At 37.3% G+C, this 25,766-nt stretch overlaps 1 protein-coding gene across 6 annotated transcripts in view; it reads right to left on the bottom strand.

The window, feature by feature from the left end:
- The window catches only part of DMTF1 (cyclin D binding myb like transcription factor 1), a 44,348-nt gene extending 24,620 nt beyond the window's left edge, over window positions 1–19,728 (bottom strand). For 2 of the 6 annotated variants that reach the window (XR_006609619.1, XM_045089757.1), the window contains exons 1-5: window positions 19,571–19,728; window positions 9,335–9,457; window positions 7,821–7,937; window positions 5,958–6,080; window positions 1,315–1,409 (exon numbers count right to left, since the gene is read on the bottom strand). Coding sequence is in view for 5 of the 6 variants with exons in the window: in XM_045089757.1 (XP_044945692.1) it covers window positions 1,315–1,409; window positions 5,958–6,080; window positions 7,821–7,929 (327 nt within the window). In the remaining variant the exon portion in view is untranslated. Of the gene's footprint in view, window positions 1–1,314; window positions 1,410–5,957; window positions 6,081–7,820; window positions 7,938–9,334; window positions 9,475–19,570 lie in introns of all 6 variants that reach the window. The other 4 variants (XM_004739640.3, XM_045089756.1, XM_013060842.2 and 1 more) reach the window with 3 other exon arrangements.
- Window positions 19,729–25,766: the final 6,038 nt, after the last annotated feature.

The following is a 25,766-nucleotide window of genomic DNA, read 5'->3' as shown; positions in this document are numbered from 1 at the left end:
TACACAGCTATTTTTACTGTGTTGAAAATGAAACAAAGTGAGACTATACAGTCTTTGAATTGGAAATGAATTTGACAAGCCCAGTTTTGAAGAACGTGCTCTATAGCTTCAGAGGACTTAGAAAAAAATTCTTGTCCAAATCACCCACTCAAATCCAAGAGGAGATTATGAGGATCTGTAGGCAGGCTCAAAACTGTTTGATGTACATGAAAGACTCACTCCTCTAGAAATCTTGTCATTCTAGACCCACTGTGAAGCTCCCTGTCAAGAAGGTTCACAGTGCACCCACTGGAGATTTCCTCACTCTTTGATGTTATGTATCAACTCGTAACTTTTACACTTAACTGAAGGGTCATTGGAAAAATAATGACCTAATAATGTCTCTATTATCTACTTCAAAAATATGTTATTAAATAAAGAAATGAAGCAAAAGGACAAGATACTAAAAAGAAAGGCACAATCAGCCAGACGTTAACTTTATTTTTTTTTTAATTTTTTTAATTTTTAAGATTTTATTTATTTATCTGACAGAGATCACAAGAGAGATGAGGCAGGCAGAGAGATAGGAGGAAACAGGCTCCCTGCTGAGCAGAGAGCCCGATGCGGGGCTCGATCCCAGGACCCCGGGATCATGACCCAAGCCGAAGGCAGAGGCCTTAACCCACTGAGCCACCCAGGCGCCCCCAGACGTTAACTTTAAAGTAAAACAGATTTAAGCTCCAGGCTATCTAAGAGAGCAAAGAATTCTGATTACATTTCCCAGAAGTAAGTCATATATAAGATACAAAGAAGTTCAGTAGGACCTGCTTGTTATCCAACCACCTAACTCAGGGTAAAATGTATCTTAGTCCTAGAAGGACCAAAAGGGACTACAACTGTTAAAATTAAAATCCATGTGAAATGAATAGCTTCCATTCATACTAAAACGCAACACATATGTAGCCCTTCTAAATCAGTCACCAGAGATACTGCTGGGTAACACTTAAAAAGCTTTATACCAATATCTTATATAACTGGTAAGATAAGATTTAAGGTTATTTAATAGCTCAAATGAGATCATCTTATGTAGATAAAGAATGCACGTGCACCATCTGTCTCAACAGATGTGAACCACTCTACAGGTAATGAATTTTCAAACTCTATCTTTGCCTACTATTCTGAGAGTCGTATAAGTGGGGACTGGAAACCTGAATGAAATAATAATTCTTACCTCAATTCTGTCCTTTGTCAGACAAATTATGTTCTCATCATTTTACCACCTAAGGTATGTGTTAAGGATAATCCTCTTGCGGTCAGTAAAAAGACTCACTATACCTGGATCTGGGTCACAGTTCCCTCAGTAATCTCATCATCTGCCACCTCTGTGGTTGCAGTCATGGTCACCTCAAAGCTCTGATCATTTTCTGAAACTTCAAGAAAAACAACAATTCAACTCCAGAATAGTAGCAGATTCTAATTAAAAAAAAAAAAAAGGAAAGAAATTCATGGGAAAAAATATGTGATCATCTAATTTCCCAATATATTCCTTGCCATATATGCTTAACAAAAATTTATTGTGTACCTGATATACATACTAGGCATTGCTTTGGGTAACAGGAAGACGGCAGTAAGCAAATGAAACAAAGTCCTACCTTCGTGGTGCTTATATTCTAGTAGGGGAAAGACACAAAATGAGCCTATTATGTCAAATGTTGATGAATAATGAGCAAAAATAAAGCAGAAAAGGGAATGTATTGGGGAAGGGGACTGAAATTTTAGTCTGAAAAGACTAAATTTTAGGAACTGAAAAGGAACAAAGATTTGAATCCAAATGACAAAGGGAACTAGTCATACAGCTATCTCGAGAAAGAACACTTCATGCGGAAGGAAAGCCAAGAGCAAAGACTCTGAGATAGGGGCAGACCTGGACTGTTCAAAGGAATGATAAGGAGGGCAGTGTGACCAGAGAAGGCTAAACAAGAACATTAAGATACTGTGTGGGGGCTTGAAGGCCAATGTAAAGACTCTGGCTTTAACACTAAGAGAGGAAACTACTAGAAGACACAGAGTGACAATCTGATTTTTATTTTAATGGGATCACTCTGGCTCCTAAGGAGACAACAGTCTGAGGGCAGGAAGGGCTACAGTGAGATCACTTAAGCTAATTCAATAATCCAGGTAAGAGAAGTTGGTGACTGGACCAGGGCAGAACTCAAGTGAGGGGTGATGAGTAGTTCAAATTGTGGATATATTTTGATTTGGGAACCAACAGGATTTGTGGATAAACTAAACATGAAAGAAACCATAACGTCCAGGATGTTATGAAAGTTTTAAAAATCTGACCTAGTGGAAGAATGTACCTGACATTAATGAACTTTTATTTGCAGAAGAAGCAAACGTTAGAATTTAAGAAGTTTCAGGAGCTTGGTTTTAAACACACTAGTTTGAGGCTGAACATCTAGAATTAAGATAAATTCTGGACTGGAATAAATCTGGCATCATCACCTGAGACAGGATTTGAAATACATTCTAGAAAGTGAGAAGAAACAAAATAGCAGCAGCAGAAGAACTGGGTCCTGGACTGCTCCAATTTACAGCCCGGGGATGTGAACAGGTCAGCGGAAGAGACTCAGAAGGCACAGAGAGTGAGGTAGAAGAAACTACAGGAATGTGTTCCCTGAAAACCAAAGGACAAAATGTTCCAGAAAAGACGGAGTGATAAATATTATTAAAAACTATGGATAGCTCAAGTAAAGAAGACTGAAACAAACAAAAAAATCACCACTGTACTTAGCAGCAAGCTAGTCTCTGGAGACATGGGAAGAAGTTTTGATGAAATGATTAAGAGGTGAAACCCTGATTGGAGTGGGTTTAGGAAGAATGGAGGAAGAAATGGAGGTAAGTATATCAATTCTTTCAAAGTATTCTGCTCTAAAGGAAAGGAGATAAGTTAGATGGGAGTCCAAAGTGGGCTAATGAGATTTTTTTGTTTTATTTTTTAAGGATTTTATTTATTTGTCAGAGAGACAGAGTGCGTATGCTAGCAGGGGGAGTGGCAGCCAGAGGGAGAAGCAGGCGCCCTACTGAGCAAGGAGCTCCATGCAGGATTTAATCCCAGGAACCTGAGATTGTGACCTGAGCCAATGCAGACACTTAAACCGACTGAGCCACCCAGGCATCCCAGGGACTTTTTAAAGAAGAAATTATAGTAGGTTTGCAGTGCTGGTGGGAATGATCCAGTGGAGAATGAAAAACTGTTGATTTAAAGGAGGGAGAAGAAATGCAGCAACAATGTCCCTGAGTAGGTCAAAGGGATGAGATCTAGTTAAGCGAAGGACGGGCTTTAGCTAGAAGACAGACAGAATGTACAGACATAGCTAAATGTGGTTGTGTATTTTGTAGTAGTGGAAATCTGCAGAAACTTATTTGGACTACTTCAATATTCTCAGGAAGTAGAAGCAAGGTTATCTGCTGAGATTAACGAAGGTGGAGAAAACAATGGAGGTTTCAGGAATGTATGAAGACAGTAATTTCTAAGCAGGAGAAGAAACATCATTGGTAAGTGTGGTGTGATTCACAGGCAACAGTATGAGCCCACTTCAAGTTAATAATCATGACTTTAAAGTAAGATCACTTAGCTTGTTTGTGCTGTTTTCCAATTGGCTATACCAGTGTAGACATAAATAGCCACAGATTTAACCAGGGTTTTGGTTTCACTAAAGGGCAATGAAGTGAGAGAAGGAAAAAAGGATCTGCAGGTAAATGCAAGATTAACCATGTAACAAGTTGGGTATGGAGGAAACAAAAGGTACAAGTGAAAAAGAACAATGCAAAAGTGCTAAGATCAGTGGGTCCTAGTGGGCAAAGGACTGCAAGCATTCAAGAGTATTAGAGGAAGAAATCTGGAAAGATAGGAAGCAGTGCTGGAAGTCGATCACAAATGGACTTCAAACAAAGTAACAGCAAAGGAGGTAATGGGAGAAATAAACAAGGTAGTGTGGAGAACAAAAGGTAGAAGAGGCTAAGATATTGCAACAATCATTTAAATAATCACCAAGAGTTCTGTGAATAGGGAATGGAGTACATGGGGGTGGTACATAATTGCAGTAAGAAGTAGTAAGTGATATAGGATAATTAACATGAGACTTAAGAGGATTTTTAAGGAGCAGACAGATAAACTTTTATCAGCTTTATAAAGCATATAATGAAAACTTAACTATTAAAATAAAATTTGAAGTTAAGTCTTTAAGAGCTAATGATATTTACTTCCCTGAACTCCAACAACAATGACTTGCCCATTCAGTCAGTCCCACATGATGGTGATGGACACAGAACTTCATGTTTTTATGTGACTTTTTTTTTTAATGGAGAAGTTTTCCCAAGTTGATGTTATCAACATGTTTTTTACCAAATTAGAGAACAATACTTAAAGCCCATGTTTCATACATAAATTTAGTCTTATTACGAATATTAGGTTCTAGAATGTCCTCCAAACATGATGGTGCTAAGACCCCACATGAAGCAGTCAGGAGCTTTTAGGTCAGCACAGCTAGATTATTCCACCCAGTTAAGTAAGTGAGTGTGTGAAGGATTCAGTCTAACACTATAAAACAGAACAAAATATCAACTGTAGTTTGAACATAAAATCATGACCAAAGTATTTAACTTTAACCAAATGGGTTAACCAGTCATAATTCCCTCAAAAATTCTGGCTTAGTAAAATAAATATTTTTGTTTTACTTTATGCTCTGGGGATGTAATGTACAACATGGTGACTAAAATATATTTTTTATATATATTATATATATATAAATATTTATATATTATATATAAATATATAAAACATATATTTGGAAACTGCTAAGAGAGCAGATCTTGAAAGTTCTCATCACAGGAAAAAACCCTGTAGTTATGTGTGGTGACAGATTTTAACTAGAATTATTATGTTCATTTCACAACATATACATATACCAAATTATTGTGTTGTGCACCTGAGGCTAATATAATGTTATAGATTAATTATATCTGAGTTTTAAAAAATTCTAGCTTAGAAAATGTCCATATAGGATTGTATGTGTACAGATAGGCCAGTCAAGTTTTAAGACTGGATCACAACCTAATGATGGTCAAATCAGGAGTTTAAAAATCATATGAATCATCACTAGAAGGAAAGATCATTTAATCAGAAATACATTATGTTTGTGTATGTCACTGGAAGCAATATTAGTAAGTATTAGTAATGCTAACATTAACAATATCTTGGAACAAAGTCTCACAGTAAACTAATATAGCAAATGGTTTCTTTTCTATTTAACTGAGTAAGAATAAACTGTACATAAAAAGTGCACATAGACTTTGTGAAGGCAAGGTTTGCCATGGTGAAAACCTAATCTTCGTTTTTTCCAACAGAATGAAGATGTGATTTTGCTTGATACCTAGAGCAAAGTTAAATTTCTCAAGAACCAGAATGGCTGGGTATGACCTTAGACAAGTTCTCATACCTCTCTGTGCCTTAGTTTTCTCATTATAAAACAGGGGTCATAATACCTACTCTACGGCATGTTTTCTCAATGAGGGCAAGGGCATACGTGCTTCTGGGCAAGGTGTGGGTGAAAAAAGCATTCTCTTTATTAATAAAACAATAATACATAACACAGTACTTAAAAAAAAAAAAACAGTGTATCTGTGGTATTACAATTTCATGGTGGAGAGCAGGAGCAGGAGAAAACATCTACAAAAGTTTGGGGTGGGGAGGATGACAACAATTAAAAACAAAAAGGCTGAGAAGATTAAAATAGGCAGTATATGTAAAAGCATTTAGAGCCGTGCCCACTCATTACATGTTAGTTAAGAGTTGTTTTGACTAAACAAAGAGAAAAATAATGGGTCTAAGTCTACCCTGAAATGCCAATTAGAGCTCTCCCAAGCTGAAAGTTGATTTCAAAAGGGAACTCTGTTCTTAACACATGGTGACTTACGTGGAAGTGCAACAACTGATATGCAAGGAGTAGAATCGTCAATACTCTGATCATCCTCAGAAGACAGACAAAGCCTTTTATGTGGAGGTTCAGTACTATCTTCTGAGTCTATTTCATCAGCTTCTAATGAAACAAAATAAAACAAAAATCTCAAAATCTTCAAACCAATGAGGAAAACCCAAAGTCTCCAATAAGTAACTGTAAAACCACCTTATCAATCTGCTCAGTTAATCCAATTATGCAGGCTGGACTCCAAATGACACTGCCTTCTCCATTCCCAGTGCAGAACCTCAGCTCCTACTCTTATGGCAAGAACTATGAGAACCGGGGTGCCACTTTTTAAACATCACGCTTCTGTGCTAACAACCTGTTTTTCCAAATAATTCCCACGTAAAAACAAGGGCTGGTTCTTTAAACCACTCACAAATATTTACTGAATGCCTACTATGTGCTAGGTGCTGGGAACAGAACAATGCCAGATACTCTTCCTGTCCAGAAACTCACAGGGTAGTGGAGGAGATGACTAAAACGACGATTTCAAAATAGTGTTCTAAGAGTTATGCAGGTGGAATGAGGGGAGAGGCAGCTAATTTAAACTACAGGTGAAGAAAGGTTTCCTGGAGAAGGTGTCTTAAACTGGAAAGGACTTGAATGAACAGATGCCAGGTGTAAATGATTATTACTGGCATTAGGAATAATTATTTGCAGTGACAGCAAGGTAGGAAAAGCTTAAGGTCTGTAAGGAAAAAAGCCAGCTGTGAATTGCTGGGACACAGATCTATGAAATGAGGCAGGAAGTGGGGGTTGGAAGGAAAGCGGAGATGATGGGAGTCCATCACTGTACTCTGAGAACCATGGGACACTTAAACAAACAAAACTGCACCACTGAGTATAATGAGCAAGGTCATCAGCAGTCGGGAAGATGAATTCAAGTGGGGAGATGCATTAAAAGGCTACGAGGGCCTCCCAGGTGAGAAATGAGACTCTGAACTAAGAAAGGGTGACTTGAGACAAAGGAAGCGATGGATTCAAGAAACAAAATACTATCAACAAGTCTTCATGATGGAATGAACATAGGAGATGAGAGCAGGGTTTATTCCTACCCACATTTATGATCTGGGATATGAAGTAATGAAGCTGACTGAGAGAACTAGGACTGGGAATTTTGTAAAAGAATTCAGTTTGGAACATGTGAAATTTAAGGTGTCTGTGAGAAACAAAGAATTCAGAAAAAAGAAGTTTGAATCATTTTAATAGGTAGGTGGTAACTAAAATCTATTGAATAAAATAATCAGAAATTAAGTATTGAATGAGAAAAGAAGATAAAACCTAGGTTGAGCAAAGATAAACTTAAAGCAAAATAAAAAATAAATACAAATAAGGAATAGTAGAGAAGTGACAACAAAATCACAAGCCTCAAGGTTATGGAATCTTAGCTTTTTACAGATATTCATCTTAAATCTTATTCAAATAGTCATATAGAATCCTCTAATAGACTACAGCAAAAAACCTGACAGGACTACTTCTATATTTTCTAATGTCCTACATACACTGCGGGCACCACATGATATCGAAAAGGAAGTATATTACAGTTAATCAATCATCATCTTTGTAGGCTCATAAGATTGTACTCATTCATAAAGTAGCTACAAGACCGAAAGTTCAAATTTACAGTAAATTCTAAAAATACAAACATATTAAAAATATATATATATAAATTAAGGTTAATTCATGATCCAAAGAGAAAACCCCATTTTCTACCATCCTGGCCTAATCTGTCTATCTGGGTAACAGGGATCAAAGGTGACCTAAAATCCAGAAATTCAAAAAAATCCACAATTCTACATCAGCAAGTTCTCCTACCATTCTGAGGGCAATGAAGAATGAGGTTCCCGTCTGTGTCCTGAGTCAAAGTCACAGAGTTCACAGTTTCTACTGTTACTGTGTCAGAATCCTCTTCAACTGTGCTCATACTCAAATCTGTGGAACAGATTTCGTATTTAAAACATTATTTACAAATACAAACAGAGAGTAGCCTCCAACTTCCTCCTCCTCCCCACCAAAACACCCCCCAATTTATATTCACTACAGTATTCTTTATGTGAACTGCAATGACAGTTCAGACTTCAAAAACTGTTTTTCAAAAGGTTATCCCCACTATTTAGAGTAAGATGTAATAATCTGCAAGAATCTGACTTCTCTAATTAAAAACTTACAGCACTTATTTTTTCAAATGGACTTGGTTTCACCATGTCCAATGAAAATGACTATTCCAAGCTGTCTTAATCCATAAAATATTATGTCTCATTAGCGAAACTCTCACCACTATTTATTGGCAATTTTGTGATATATTCAATAGGTGTTTAACTTCTGATTCTTTCAGAAGATTCATTAAACCTTGTATCTTAAAAAATCTACAATAAATCTAATAATTAGTGTTTTTCCAAAACACTTCTTACAAGTATTTAAGCTTTATTATTATTTTAAAACTAAGAACACTGTGGAATTATCCCCACCATGTTTTTTTCCATGATATTAAATAAGCACATACATCCATCACTGACCAAATTGCCTTTTTTTTTTTAAAAGATTTAATTTTATTTATTTGACAGACAGAGACCACAAGTAGGCAGAGAGAGGGAGGAGAAGCAGGCTCCCTGCTGAGCAGAGAGCCTGATGCAGCCGATGCAGGGCTCAATTCCAGGGATCATGACCCAAGCCGAAAGCAAAGGCTTTAACCCACAGAGCCACCCAGGCACGCCTCAAATTGCTTTTTTTAATGGATATGGAGGTAAGCCATTTTTTGGAATAGAGAACTGATTTTGTTTAAAGTGCCTTGACTGCTATTTTACACATACATTATTTTCCTCTTGTTCAGACAAACTGAATGATCAGTCTCACAATACAAATACTTGATGGCTGACAGGAGGAAGTGTACTGAATTAAAATCAAGGGCCTGTTTGAAGTCTTTGGGGTTCACCTTATAATGCTCAACGAAGTTCTTCCCTCAACACTCAATTTTGGTCTTGTCCACCTACTTTTTACCAACTAAGTAACAGAGGCCATAAGCTTTAATGTATACTAATCTCTCAATATTTGGCTCCTATATACAACATCTTAGTCTGTTCACATTTTTGCCATTTATTCAAGTGTCTTTTCCCTTGGCAGAAAAACTCAAAATCCATTGACATGCACATGGTAAAGATTCAATGATTCACTCAGGTCTTACTCTACAAATTACTGTTTTAATGGACATCAATCATTTAACAATAATAAAGATGACATTTCCAAAATTAAAGATAAGTAGAACTCATGATCTAGTTAACACCAGAATTTGCAAAACACAGGTGAAGTCCTTGGAACAAAGGCAGGCTTACCTAGAAAATAGATGAATCAGGTATAGCCCTTCCCACAGAATCAAGTCGCCTTCCCTTAGACACCAGCATCACCTTCATGTTATCCAGACTGCTTCTCTCCCATATTCCGACCTCTGCAACACTCTGAAAAAGTAAAAGCGCTACACAATAAGGCTTAAATAAGAACACACAATTGTGTTCTGTCAATACACTCATGACACTCTGGCCTCAAGTCTCCGTGATGTCTCGACTAAAAATGAAATGACAAAAACCAGAATTCTTTTCTAAATAGATTTCATTTTAGAAATCAAATCAGCCTCTGAAAGTATTCCCCAGTGAAAGGCAGAAATGATGAGATCCTGTACTTATTTATAGGCAGTTTCTCAACCCCAGCTGTCCCTCAACAGGCAAATATTCTCAGAAAAAAAAGAGATTCAACTATGCTACTGGCTCTATGAACTACAGACAGAGTATGTGTAACCTAACCCCGGGTGTAGAATACCACAAATATTACCAGGAACTATATTTTTTCTTTATATAACTTACTAATACCACTTTATACATAATACTGTATTTCATCTTAAAGCATTAAAAACTGTGTATCTGTAAACAAACCTGTCTATGGATCTGTGGAAAAAAAGAAACCCTAAACAATTGAGCCAGAAAAGGTCAATTACAAGCAAGCTCTTGAATCCAATGTTGTTCTTATTCCCGAATCCATTAAATTTTCTTAAAAGGTTGATTAGTAATACTTTACTGCAGAAGATGGAGAAATTCAATGTGGGGGAAAAAAAAAAGTCATCCACAAACTTATCAAAAGCAGAGTTCACTCTGTGTGTTTATAAATGTGTATACACTATAGTGTGTAAGCAATTTATATCCTGCTTTTTAGAGTTTATTCATATTAAAAAGTATGATGAAACCAAACTAGGTATCTAACTGAAGTTTTCGGAATCACGTAAACTTAAACCTCATAAAAAACATGACATTATTTAATAATTGCCCTATCTCTGGACATCTGCGCTGTTCCTAAGTTTTCATTTCCTTAAAACATACTCAAACGTTTATATACTCTATTTCCTTAAATAGTATTAATTAGTGGAAATTACTACATAAAAGAATCTTTTATGTAGTAAAAATTTAGAGTTTTTTTTTAAAAAAATATTTTATTTATTTGAGAGAAAGAGAGGGAGGGTGCATGAACGAGAGCACAAGAGCAGGGTGAGAGGCAGAGGGAGAAGCAGACTCCCCACTGAGCAGGGAGCCAGATGCAAGTGGGATCTGGAAACATGACCTGAGCCAAAGGCCGCTGCTTAACTGACTGAGCCACTCAGGCATCCCAGAACTTGGAACTCTTCTTTAAGTAACACTGAGACAGGGAAACTGTAAGGGACCTCATGGGGGGGGGGGTTTCTTTTGTTCTTTTTCGTGCTTCTAATTTTGCTAGGACCTGTACCCCTACCTTATACAGGCCTCAATGTATGTCCTCCTTGTAAAGGAGGTCAAGGAGTTAATGATTTCTTTGAAGTCTTCCAGCACAACTGGTAACATCTAACTAAGGAGTGACCAGACGAGGTCCTCAGGAACATTCTCCAAGACCTCAGACTCCGAACACTGGGGACAATACCCCAGGCTCCAGGGCCATTAAGTGACTTAAGGAAGACACCTGAGCACTAGTTGCTGTTTGACCAGTTCCTGGATACCTGAGAGGACATGTACACCAGACCACTGCCCTTAATAACAACTCCAGACCAGCAAACAAAGATGAGACTCTTGCCCATTTTCCTTTGAGTCTCCCTTTCAAGAAAAGTTGTTTGAATTTATATCCAAGCCACTGAGGTAGAACTTTATTCTTGGCAACCATTTTTTTTCTTTTTTAATAAAAAGAAAGCATGAAGCAAAAAAAAAAAAAAAAAAAAAACAGCACAAGAGCTCATGTGATAGGTGCAAAGTAGTCAATGGTTTAGTGTTTTCATCAATTTCACCAGGACCCAAATTAGTCTAAATTAAGAAAAAATAAAGGTAGATTTAAGACAATATAGAGATACGGTAAAATAATACCAGAAAAAAGGAGTCCGAAATGGCTAGCTGAAATAAAGTATTAAATTCTTGACAACCACTGGTTACAGGTAATCCTCTGCAGTGTACTAGCTTTAAATCAGAAATCTAGGTTCATTTTTAAAAATTTGGCAACTGAGGTTTGAGCTTAGTAAATGGTTCTAAGGTGCTTTGCAAATTAACAAGCGTTATCTGTTCCATCAACAAATATTTATCCTTTACCTACAATGTATTAGGCACTCTCCAGGCACTGGGGATACTGGGCCATTTTTTTTATTAACTGTCTCTTTAGCTATGATCTTGACTCACTTTCCTGAGGCCTCTCCCACTCTCCACTGTAGTTAGAACTAGGAGGTCAATGTTATTTATTAATATTTAAGAAACTAATCTGGTTTTACTTGAAATTTAATTTTAATAGGTAACACATTTACATACTTCAAAATTCAAAAGATGAAGGTGCTTATGCAGGGAAGTCTGCTTCCTGCTCCAGTTCCCTAGTCACCGGGTCCCCTATAAGTAAACTCTATAAGTAAGTAAACTCTTCTTTAAGTAAATTCTTATCAATTTCTCAGGCTTCCTTCCAGTTATTTGATGCATATGTAAGTCAACATAGCCCTTCCTGCTACACATACTCTTTTTACAGAAATCAACACCGAACAGTACTTTAATGGCTACTTTGCAGGGCTTCAGCAAGATAAGGAGACACCACTACAAGAATGTGACTGAAAGCTGATTAGTAATAATAGCAAAGTCCCTAAAGTGGAGCCTGCTTTGGCCTGTTGCAGAGCAAACAAAAACAAAAACACAAAACCCCCAAAGCCCCGCAGCCAGTATGGCAGAGGCTTTCCATAATGAAGAGTAGCTGAATTTAAGGTTGGAGATAAAGACAGGGGTAGATCTCCCTCGGCCTTCCAAATATCCTTGGACGGTTTTCAGTTGGGGAATATAATTTACATGTTTAAAAGATCACTTAGACTGCAGAATGGAGAGTGGATAAGCAAGTTATGAAGATAAGCTGTTGTCTAAGAGAGGACTCTTGTTGGACTACTGACAACAAGCAACGAAAGGAGACTGAACAAAGGATATATTTGGAGGCAGTGTTGACGGGATCTGCTCAATGAAGAGATGACATAAATTAAGGATAGGGGAACTATCTCAAACCTACTCCTAGGCTTTAGGCTTGGACAGCTGATTGAGTTTGGGGGGCACATGATGTGTATTATGTATTTTTATTACTATTAGTAGGAATAATTAACATTATAAGGTATTCAAATGAAGATATCACATTGACTGTTAGAAGCTGCAATTCAACAAGGATTAGACATATCAGACAAATAAGTTAGTGTCATGCAAATACATTTTCTAAAGATTTATTTATTTATTTATTTAGGCGGGGGAAGGGCAAAGGGAAAGGGAAACAAAGTCTCAAGCAGATTCTGACCTGAGTGCAGAGCCTAAGGCAGGGCTCAATTGCACAACCCTGAGCTGAAACTAAGAGTCGGACTTAACCCACTGCACCACCCAGGCACCCTGGCAAATAATTTTTAAACATAGTATCACCCAGACAGCTTTGGTGAAACAGCTTAGATTCCAGTTTCAGAGCACCCTTTAACAGGTGGAAATCAAGCTATATATAAGCAAGCAAAGGAGAATGAAAAGGACCAGCTAGTGATGGAGAAGGAAAACTAAGGTGTTAAGACACACAGAGTGTTTTTCAAGGAGCATTAAGTAGTCAACCATGGCAAGAGAGAAGATCATGGAGACGTGACGATCTGATCTGTCAATATGGAGAACACTGATGGCCTTAACAAAAGTATCTGAGGTATAGTGGGGACAGCAGCCCTACTGGAATACGTAGAGAATTCAAAGTAGGGAGACAAGACAAACAGGTCTTTTATGAGGTTTAGCTTTCAGGGCAAGTGAGAGTACTAGGTACAGTAATGTCTAGAAAGCTGTTATTTAGAAAAGCACATCTATACTGTATTCTGACAGGACTATGAGAGTATCTGAGAAATGTTGATGAATAAACTTGTGATAGTAGGGTACAAAGCTGAGTATTTTAGTGCTTTCCATTCTAATTCATTATACATGAAACTATGTTTAACTTCTGGACCTGTTCCTTATTTGGTTTATAGGGGAAATCTATCAGAAAGATATCTTCCCTTCATTCTCTATAAAGGGTTATATCATGTGTACTATTTTTATACTAACTAGAAACGAGAAGAGGGAAACAATTTTAACAGCCATCTTAACTGGTGAAATGGCTTTTTAGTACATTTCCATCCATCCTTTGGTGGGTCTCTTAAATACCGACAGTATAGCAATAAAATCAAGAGAACATGTGAAATGCAGTATAAAATATTATAATGAAATACTTACATTCACATTTAAATGAAAAACGTATTCATGTTCATTGAGAGCTCCCAATGAAAGAGAACCCTATTTAATGTAGAACGAAAGAACAACTCTGGATCTGGTACTTAATACAGAATTTAATTAAAGAAACAAATCCTTCATCCTGTTCACTCCAGTATTGATGTAAAGTTCACATTCAATGGATTATTTTAGGACTGGTATTTCCATCCACTAAATCTACACAGAGGCATAACTCATTTTATTATACATTAAATTTTTTAATACAGTGAAGGTTTATGGTAACCCTGTGTTAAACAAGTCTATTGGCACTACCAATAGCATTTGCTCATTTTGCATCTGTGTCACATTTTGATAACTCTCACACTATTTACAATTTTTTCATTATTACAGCTCACGCTTGAACAACACTTTGAACTGCATGTGTCCACTTACATGTGGACTTTTTACAATACAGTACTGTAAATGTGTTTTCTTCCATTTTTCTATTGTAGGAATACAGTATATGATACATAAAACATACAAAATAAGTGTTAATTGACTGTTAGTGGTAAGGCTTTTGGTTAATAGTAGGCTATTAGTTTTGGGGGGAGTCAAAAGTTCTACAGGGATTTTCAACTCCCCAGGGGGCCATCTCCCCTAAGCACCCAATACCTGTATATTGGTTGTGGTGATTAAGACTAGCTGAAAACTCAGATGATAACATTTTGTAAGTTTTTTCTTAAGTTTGCACATTGGCTCTGACATGCTCTTGCATGCTTTTAAATGAACTACAGTAAGTATAAACCTAACTTGCACATGCCCTGAGAACCAAAAAATTCATTTGACTTGTTCTATTGCAACCTTTGCTTTACTGCAGTGTCTGAAAATGAACTTGGCAGTATCTCTAAGGTATACCTTTAATGGTCCTAATTTGCTAAGTAAACTGTCAAGATTTTCCAAAAACCACGATCAAGAAAAATGCATTTTTCCCTAGTTTGGGAATTAGTTTTGTAGGTAAATTTGTATCCGTTTCTGACTATCTAAGTGTGGGAGGGCATATTTTAGTGGAGATCATGAAAAGCACAGGAGCTAAAAGTTGCTGACCCTACAAGATTGGAGTCGGGATTCTACACTGAAAGATATGATAAGACTAAACATTGTAAGATACTTTTATACAAGGAAATCAAGCAAGCTACAGAACTTGTAACACTAAAATTTTATTGAATGAGTTGACTGAAAAACACAGATGCAGGGTTTCTGGCTTAAGGCCACATTTAATTTTCGGATGTTTTTTCTTAAACCAATATAAGGAAAGTTATTCATATATTCCACTGTAACATTTTGTGATGATCTTCCAAACATACTGTCCCATCTTTTGAACTTTTTCCTGCACTTACTTTATTGGGAGTATTTTCCAAGAGTTCTACTTATTTTTCCATAGCATTTTCAATGGGTGCATGCCATCTAAATTTATCTAACCATTATCCTATAAATGAACTTTTGTTTGAGGTTGTGCTATTATGAAGACCCCGTACTGACCACCACCACATCTATCATTGCGTGTAATTAATGCCTTAGGAAATGCTTATAAAGTGGATTTCCTCTGGAGTATGTAATAATTAAAAGATATGTTTTAAGATATTTTGAAATAAAACTCTTTGCTAATTAGAAAGTCTTAGTGAAAGAGAATCAAGATCAAATGCCTGTATCTTGAACATGGGTACACAGATCGTTGGCAGAAGAGAAAGATGCAGAATACTGTTTTAAGACAGAACAGGACACTTCATACTGAGGTTGAATGCTCTGGACGGTGGTTCCAGGCCCCTGGGGATTTGCTCTTCTATACACTTTGTGAAAAGCAAAGCTATAAAGAGCTTTGAGAAGCAAAGCTATAAAGAACATAAAGCATACTAGACTAAGGTAACTAATGATCCTAACAGCTTAGTTTTGCGGTGGCAAAATAGGACTACACACCATGTCAAAATTATTTGTTCAGTTTATTATAAAAGGCTTTAGTTGCTTAAGCTGATGATTTCAACTACCAACTATTTTCTTCTTAAATTTTATTTGAGAGAGCCAGAGTGAGTGAGTGAGTGAGCACACAGGCTGGGGGAGACTCCGGCAGGTGGAGAGGGAAAAAGCAAACTCCCCACTGAGCAGGGCCCAATACCCAAGACCTGGGATCATGACCTGAGCAGAAGGCAGACCCTTAACTGACTGAGCTACCCAGGCACCCACAATTAACCAACTATTGAAAAACAATGTTATTATCAAAGAAAATTACTTGGTAGTATGGTTCATTTCAAAGTGTAGCATTTCATACATGGCTTGACAATAAAATCATATTGTTGATTAGAAAGAAAGACTTTTTCATGAACTGCATGATTTAAGAGCTTATAATCATGTGTATCTGGCTACATTTAAAAATTTTATCCATTCAAAACTGAGCACTTTATGCAAGGAACCATCAGAAACTCTTTAAATGGAAATATATCAAATTATCTCCATAGTCCTCTGATTTACACTGATGTTTAGTTTTAAAGCACACTTTCTTGACAGAAAGTAACATACAAATAAGCAGTAATACATAAACATAATGGGCATTTCTTTTGCTACATAGTATGTGATGGTAAATAAAGATTAGTGTAGACAATCCAGTGCTTGGAAGAAGGGCCTGACAAGAGTGTACTTAACCAAAATGACAGCTTAAAAAAAATTAAAAACTATCTCCAGTGTGCTTTTTCCTGACAACTTCTTTCTGGAATTCAGTCATGGAATGGGATATATTTCCACAAACTGGAAGCAGCAGACATGATAAACAGGTTCCTTCTTTTATTTATCTTTATGGAATCAAAGCAAAACCAAACCTATTTGTGATTTCTCTTACAAGAATTCTCTTCACAAAAGGAAAAGAAGGGGGAGAATGATATGAAAGCAAACAAATACCACATACATTTAATAAATGATCATTTAACAAAGCAATAAAGTTATTAACTTTCTCAGGTCATTTCCTATCATTTGAGGATTTAAAAAAGCTTTGGAACTGAAATTGCACAGCATTTAGAGGTACACCAATTGCTAGGCAAACCTTTTATATGGAAAAAAAAAAGTTACAGATTAGGGCAGTAAGAGGAGACTGACTATTAAAAACAGAGCTCCATTTTGAGAACATAAACATCCCATTAGTAGCATCTAAGACATAAAAAGTACAACTCTTCCTAAACTTCATTAGTGTTCTAAAGTTTTGCTGTCCCTGCAACAATTACAAATGTATGTTCAAAATGATCTAGAAGCTCAGTGTTTCAAAAAACACTTCCCAGCCCTCCTCAATTTTTAACATCAATATGCCAGGTTGTAAACCCCTAGGGATGTTAGTGTTTCACATTACTGTGTTCATCCTCACAGGTGTTAACTTAAGCCAATGTACTTAATGGAGCATGACAAAAGCCAACTGTTTATAATAAGGTGGAGTTATTGTCAGAACATACAATTTTATTACAACGTTAATAAAAACTAGGGTCTGTAGATGCTGGAGAGATAAATGAAAGGAATAAAAAAAAGAAAAATAAGCTTCTGCTGTTTGTATTTCAATTCTAACCAGCAATATCTAAACTTACAAATACACTTCTCTCTCCCATTGCCTCAGGGTGAAATCAAATAAACCTGCTGTCTTAAACAAACAAAAACCTTAAAAAAAGGAACTTAAAAAAAGATTCAAGGACATCTGCCTTCTTTAGATAGAATTCTCTATTAGTAACCACATCCCAGCCATACTCTGCTTTCCAAGATCAAATCCTAACTCCAAAACATTCTTGTGACTGCTTCCCCTCAAAATATTTCTAAATCTTTACGTTCTGAGGAAAATACTTATACGATATGTATTTATTTGTCTAACTGCTCAAAGTATGAACTTAAAGTTCTAAGCAAGTATGCAATGCCCGGTACTTACTGATGAAGACAGGGCAATAGCATTTGGCCCCATCATCTAGCTCAACTGCAATCAAATATAGTCAGATAGTCACGCAGAAAAGGCAGATTCTCGATCAGTCCCCAAAAGCGTATTTTTGGTAAGCCTAGCAACTAAACTAGTAGAAAAAATTTAAAAATTTTAAAAAGACAAAAATTAGCTTCTTGGTGGCACAAAAGTATATGGAAGTAAAAATAATGAGATAAACATGAAATGTATTTTTCATAACTGTAATTTTTTTCCATACAAATTCAAGCTGTTTTGTCCCTGGTGAACTATTCTCATCCCAAATTTTTCTCAGACAGCCTATTTTTTGGGAAGGAACTGAATATTTATTTTTTCCTAAATCTTAACTACATTTCTGAATCTTAACCTAATAAATGCTTTTATTACTACACCACCAGAGTAAAACGCTAAGTTTTTGGTATTTATCGCCAAAGAATCTTTAAATGTGAAAGTGGTGGTAATTATTCAAATTACAAAAAACAAAACAAAACAAAACAAAACAGTAATACTAAAAAGATTATTAGAAACAACTTTAAAGCCGGATCAAACCACCATTGAAAAATATGAAAACCTTTAAAAAAGAAAAAGAAGACACCTCGTTTGTAAAACTTTCAACACAATGGAAGAATAGTTTCTTACTTGGGCTGGAGCTTAAAAGCTGTAAATGGTTAATCGCCTTGCACGAATTAAAAATAAAAATAAAATTAGGAAAAGATAAAAAACATTTCGGAATGGTATTATTCTATTCTTAAAACCCGGCATATTCGAAAGTCCCCCTACAGACGATGAATTTTGTCGGATGTCCCAACAAGCAGCCTCGCCTACTGTCAAGAGGAACACGACGATGAATCAAATTACAAGAGCAACGACACACCGAATTTGAATTTCCAGATTCAAACGTGGAAAAAGAGAGGGACTACTGACTCACATTTCATATAATTATCACCCTCTCCTCATCTTCGCCGAGTATTTTTATTATAAAAACAGATGCTGTATCATTCAACTGCATGGAACGGCCCTTGGCCACCTCTCCTCCCAAATCTACGCCAGAGACTGGGTCAAAACAAAGTCTATTGTAAAGGACAAGAAGATTAAAAAAATTTAAAAACTTCCTCAGGACTCAGCAAAATATGACAACTACTACTCTGCAGACGCCTTTTACGGTTCTCTGCTCGACTAGGACACTCTCCCCTCCGCAGTCAGTCCAAGTGCCTCGTTTTAAGAGAGGCTGACCGAGTTACCGCGGCCAGCAACCTCGCCTGCCTCCGCATGGGGCTTGAACAGCAGAGCTAGAACGAATCCCAAAACATGGAAGAGTCTAAGCCGCAAACAAGGTAAAAGAAAAAAAAAGGGGGGAGGGGGGAGACGAGACCCGCCCAACTCTCTCAAGCCCACCTCTCCTTCATTAGACCACATAAAACCGAAAAGGTAACCAAAAAAACCCCAAAAGGGACACCACGAGAAAGCAACTAAGGCTTCCTTACTCTCCCCATGCTCGTGCCCAATTCTCTACCGAAGCTGCCGGCCCACCCCACCCCCAGGGGTCCCGGCGCCATTTAGCTCCACCGAAGCCGCCGCCATTTTCCGCCCCCGCCGGATCGCTGCTGCGCCTCGGCGGCCGCTCACTACCCGACTCTGTAGCCCGAGCCACCAAGGCGGGCCGGGCCCTGAGAGGGAGGCCCTGGCCTGAGCGTGCGGGGACTGCAGCTTCAGCGTCATGAAGGCCCAGCTCCGACCCCGCCCGCGGTGCCCGAGTGCCCACAGCCTGTGCCGGCCGGCGGGAACAGGCTGGCAGCAAGGGGGCCGGACAGGCTCCACTGGGCGGAGCGGCCCTGGCGGCGGTTGGGACCTGAAGGTTCCATCGCACTTACTTCCTGTTTTGGGTCCGGGCACTTTGGAAGAACCAGGATGGAGGCTCCAAAAAATACCAGGATGGAGGAAGCAGCCACGGGCAAGAGTGGCTGCAGCTGGAGTGAGCGAGCGCGACGAGCCACCGGAAACGGAGCTACGGCCGCGCCCCGCCCCCAGCCCCCGCACGCTCCCCCTCCCGCTCTCCTCTCCCTTGGGACTGCCCTGCGTGTTGGCTGCTCGCGTCACTTCCGGCCAAGTCGGAGCGCTCTAAGTCCCGAGTTTTGGGAGCTTTGGTACCGGTTGTGTGGTGGTTCTTTGTGGTCCGCCCTTCTTTTCTCATAGGAAATCGCGGTATCTACAGTTCCGCCGCTGATGCTGTGAAGGAGGTCCATCTTTCTTGGGCGTAACTGTGGTCTTTCTGGCTCAGGGGGGCAATTGGGCCCAGCTGGCATTTCGCAAATTCGCCGTGCTCCGGAGCCAGTACGGCCGGGCGTGGAACGGAATAAGAGCCTTGTCTAGATGCAAAAGAAAGCCGGGTATTTTGTTTGGCTCCTCACAGTGTGCATTACCATATAGGCGCTTTGGGCGTGTGGTGCCGTTCTAGTCAAAAGCATCCTCTGTGAGCATAAGATTCTCCTCTAGGGCACAGGCCGTCTTAAACCACTTTTTTTTCTAAGCGGGCTGCTCTTCAGTTGCGTGGGAAACTTTTAAGAAGGACCAATACTCGGGCCCATCCTCTGGACCAGTGTTTTAGAAGCTCCGTGAGACCCAGGCAGAGATTGTGTTTTTAAAGAGTCAAGGCCTTGGAAATCTTATGGTGGAATGGTCCGAACCTGTTACCACTATATAGGATTCCAACCTCATTTTTACTTGTTTCGGAAACTAGATTCTTGTAGTCTTTCTGTACTGAGTTGACAGAAGTTTAAAAGTTAGACTTAACTAATGTTCTTGCTTCCAACAACTATGTGTAGACTCAAACTATGTTGTCACAAGGGTAATGTAGTCCGTAAAGGTCAAATAAGGCTATGGAGAATGTGAAAAGGTACTCCCAAATTGGTCCTAAGTAGCTAATGAGGTTAATAATACTTAATAATCCCCCCGATTATCTTAGCCTGTTTTGATTTTTCTACGCAGTTGTGGTTTCCTTTGACTACAAAATGTTGTTAAAAGACTTTGTGGAAGAGACAGTAATTCACAAACATGGGGGTGTGGTGGTAAAAAACTGCACAATGAAATGGGCTTAGAAACATAAATATTTAGATTTTAACCCAGATGTACATAGTTTTCAGCAGTAGTCCACATAGCCATGCTGTTCTTTGGGGTGAAAGAATTTCTCAGTCATAAATGTTGGGTTTCACAAAAGGAGCGTAAAACAATAAAGAGATACTATTATATACCTACTAGAGTGACTAAAATAAAAACCACAGACAGCACCAGATTCTTGTGAAGATGTGGAACAGGAACTCTCATTAATTGCTAGTGGGAATGCAAAAGGTTACAGTCACTTCGAGAGTTTGGCGGTTTCTTATAGACCTAAAAATTCTTACTATAAAATCCAACAATTGCTCCTTGATATTTACCCAATGAGTTGAAAAGTTGTGTCCACATAACCTGCACACAGATATTTATAGTGATTTTATTGATAATTGCCTAAAACTTGGAAAAGACGCGATGGTGTGCTTCAGTAGGTGATGGGGATAAATTGTGGTACATCCATACAATAGAATATTATCTAATGCTAGGAAGAAATGAACTATCAAGCCATTACAGGATATGAAGAAGCTTTAATGCACATAACCAAGTAAAATAAGTCAATCTGAAAAAGTTACATACTGTATGATTCAAACTATATGACATTATGGAAAGGGGAAGACTGGAGATAGTAAAGATCAGTAACGGCCAAGATTTAGGGCTGGAGAGAGGAATAGATGGAGCAGAGGATATTGATATTAAAATGGTAGATAAAAATGCTTCTATATTAAAGTCCACAAAATTTACGACACCAATAGTGAACCCCTAATGTGAACTATGATTTTTGGGTGAAAATGATGTCTCATTGTTGGTTCTTCATTTGTAATAAATGTACTACTCTGGTGGGTGATGTTAATAATAGAGGAGCCTACTCATGTGTAGACCAGGTAGTATATTGGAAGTGTGTACCTTTTAGTTTTGCTGTGCATCTTAAACACCTCTAAGAAAAAAAAAAAAAAAAGGTCTCTTTGAAAAAAGAAAGAATGGAAGTGCGAAATAAGCCTTTGGACTTGGACAACATGAGCCAGCATTTTTTGAGTGCTTATGTGTCTAATGTTTCACCTGTATTAAACTCATTTAATGTTCACAGGTGTTAGATGCATCAGTACAGTTATTACAAATGAATCCTATTTTAGACAACCAAAAACAAGTGAAAAAATGTCCAAGGTCGCACAGCAGTTAAGCGATAGATTCAGAATTGAATCCTCAGCTCCACAGCCCATGCTCGAACTAGTACTCTTTTGCCCTTCACAAAGTACACTTTGGCAACAATCTTTGTGGACATGTTTGACCAATTTTCAAAAATAAATGCCAGAAGCAGCATTTTATTCCATCTAACTTTATTACCTATATGAGGTACTCTGTATCCTTTTGGTTACTACATATATCACTCCATTTTTAAATGAGTACATAAGTAATATGTAAGCAAAACCATGAGGTAGGATTGTATTGGGGAATAGATGTTGAAGTTAAACCTGAGTATGCATCTTGGCTTAATTGCTTAGTAATGGGTATGATAGTTCACTGCTCAGTTTCATTTGCTTTCAAAACATGGGAATAATAAAATTTACCTCCCAAAATAATGTAGGTATGCACTGCACAGAGCCTGACATGTGTAGTAAGCATTTAAAAATGAGCCAGAAAAGCAATTACTCTCAATTATTTCATTTAATGAAATAATAACTACATATGTAAAATTGTTAACATTAACATTTATGAGGAAGTGGCTCCTAATTAGCTACATTTTAAATAAAGCATAATCATCTAGGATTCTTTTTCAAGGCAAGACAGAGTGGTATCTGAATAACAGTCTGTCCATTGTCTTCTGCAAAAATTTGCAGCCTGCACTCTGCTGCACTCTGCTGTTAACTCCCTGAAAAAATCAAGCCCATCCTCATAATTAATTCTCCCTTTCTGGCTGAGTTTCTTTCATATCTACCTTTTCCAAAGTCAGTTAGTAAATATTTGGGGAAGACAAATGAATTTTTTTTTAAAGATGTATTTATTTATTTATTTGACAGAGAGAGATCACAAGTAGGCATAGAGGCAGGCAGAGAGAGAGGAGGAAGCAGGCTCCCTGCTGAGCAGAGAGCCCGATGCGGGACTCGATCACAGGACCCCGAGATCATGACCTGAGCTGAAGGCAGTGGCTAACCCACTGAGCCACCCAGGCGCCCCAAGACAAATGAATTTTAATAATAGTTTAATATATAATTTTAAAAGAAAATTCAACATCCATTTATGATAAAAACAGAGTGGACTTAGAAGGAATGTACCTCAACATAGTAGAGGCCATATATGACAAGCCAACAGTTAACCATACGCAGCAGTGAAAAACTGAAAGCTTTTTCTCTGAGATCAGGAACAAGACCAGAAATACCCACTTTTACCACTTTTATTTAACCTAGTATTGGATGTCTTAGCCAGAGCAATTAGACAAGAATAGGAAATAAAAGGCATCTAATTTGGAAAGGAAGAAGTAAAACACTATCTGCAGATGACATAGTATTATATATATGAAGTCCTGAAGACTATAAAAAAACTATTAGAATTAGTAAATCAGTAAAGTTGGAGAATACGAAGTCACATAAAAATTGGTTGCATTTCTATACACTAATAGAAAATTATCAGAAAAAGAAATTAAGAAAACAGTTCCATTTACAACTGCATCAAAAAGAGTAAAGTACCTAAAAATAAATTTACCAAGCATGTTAAAGACCTGTGTGTTGATATCTAGGAAATACTAATGAAAGAACTTAAAACAAATAAATGGAAGAATATTCCATGGGTTGGAAGGATTAATATTAATATTGTTGAAGTGTCCATACTACTCAAAGCAATACACAGAGTCATTGAAATCCCTTAAAAATTCTGATGGCATTTTACACTGAAACAGAACAAAGAATTCTAAAATTTGTGTGGAACCACAAAAGACCTCAAATAACCAAAGCATTCTTGAGAAAGAGAACAAAGCTGGAGGCATCATGCTCTCCGATTTCAAACCGTATTACACAGCTGTATTAAAACAGTATGGTATTGGCATTAAAAACAGACCCATAAATCAATAAAACAAAATAGTACAGAAATAAACCCATGCATATATGGTCGATTAATTTATGACAAAGGAGTCAAGAATATACAAAGTTTAAAGGACAGGCTCATTAATAAATAGTTTTGGGAAAACTGAGCAGCCACATGCAAAAGATTGAAAGTGGGCTACTATGTTACATCATATATAAAAATTAACTCAAAATGGATTAGATACTTGAACATAAGACCTGAAACCATAAAACTCCTAGAAGAAAACCTAGGCAGTAGTCTCCCTGACATACGTCTCGGCAATGATTTTTTGAACCTAACACCAAAAGCAAAAAAAAAAAAAAAAAAAAAAAAACAACAACAAAAGCAAAAATAAACAAATGGGACTATCTGAAACTAACAGTCTTCTGTACAGCAAAGGAAACCATCAATAAAATGAAGAGGCATCCTACTGAGTGGGAGAAAATATTTGTAAATCATGTATCTGATAAGGGGCTAATACACGAAATATGTGAAAAACTCATACAATTCAATAGCAAAAAAGCAATCTGATTTAAAAATGGGTAGAAGATCTGAATAGATATTGTTCCAAGGAAGACACAGATAACCAACAAATACATGAGAAAATTTTCAACATCACCAGACAGGGAAATGCAAATCAAAGCCACAAAGGGATATCACTTCACACTGTTAGAATGACTATTATCAAAAAGATTAAAAAAAAAAAAAGCATTGATGAAGATGTTGGTAAAAGAGAACCCTTGTGCATAGTTGGTGGGAATATAAATTGGTGCAACCATTATGGAAAACAGTATGGATGTTCCTCAAAAAACTAAAAATAGAATAGCCATATAATCCAGCAATTCCACTTCTGGGTGTTTATTGGAAGAAAACGAAAACACAAACTCAAAAAGATCCATGCACCTCATATTAATTGCAGCATTACTTGTAATAGCTGAGCTATGGAAATGACCTTAGTGTCCATAAATAGATAAGGAAGATGTGGTAATGTAATATTACTTAGCCATAAAAAAAGGAGATCTTGCCATTTGTGACAATACAGATAGACCTAAAGGGTTTTACGTTAAGTGAAATAAGTCAGAGAAAGACAAATACCATATGATTATATGTGGAAACTGGAAAAAAAAAAGGCAACAAAATGCCCCTTCCACCCCAAAACAAACCCGAAGAGCATAGGTATAGATATCAAATTGATAGCTGTCAGAGGTGATGGGTATAGGGTGGAGAAATGGATGTACTTAAAATTTTTTTTAGTACTAAATAAAAAAATAATAAATTTATTATAGTAACACCATATTATCTTTAACTTGCAAAATCATTGTAAGGATTTACTATAATGTGATTTGAAAACTAGGGCAACTTTCTGTAGTTAGGTTCTAGGTTATTTCTACCTTAGTACTTTGTAACTGTGTACCTACAGAATGCAAGAGATTTTTAATATTATCCTAGGATTTACCTAATTAGGAATTAAATATTTTGAGAAAAATCATGAGAAATAGTCCTATCCCAAATAGAAGTTATATTATAAAAGTATTTACAGCAGAGTTACGGTATTTGCTGCATTTGCTAGTTATGAATAACTCTCTTGGACTCTAGATTTTTTTTATAACACTTTCTTAAAGCTCATCATGATAGAATATTGATGAAATTAGCTTTCTTTTATGAAAGGATGATATATGAGTACAAAAGGTGTTTCATATACTGAGAGACAGGCTCTGTGGTTCCGTGATCCTCTTGTATCTTGGATGATGTGAAAGAGATGTTTGCAAGAGCTTTTGTTCAAAGTATATGAAAAATGCAATTACTGAGTAGTCCATTTTCTTTCTACCCAGTTTCTGAGTCATGTTAATACAGTTTGTGGGTTACACTGGAAGGCTTTCAAGAAGTTCTGGGCATCTGATGGGG

The sequence above is a fragment of the Mustela putorius genome, unplaced genomic scaffold (genome assembly GCF_011764305.1).
Source record: "Mustela putorius furo isolate JIRA1106 unplaced genomic scaffold, ASM1176430v1.1 tig00003845_pilon_pilon_pilon, whole genome shotgun sequence".
NCBI classification, from domain to species: Eukaryota; Metazoa; Chordata; class Mammalia; order Carnivora; family Mustelidae; genus Mustela; species Mustela putorius.
This window is presented reverse-complemented; position numbering and strand designations above follow the sequence as displayed.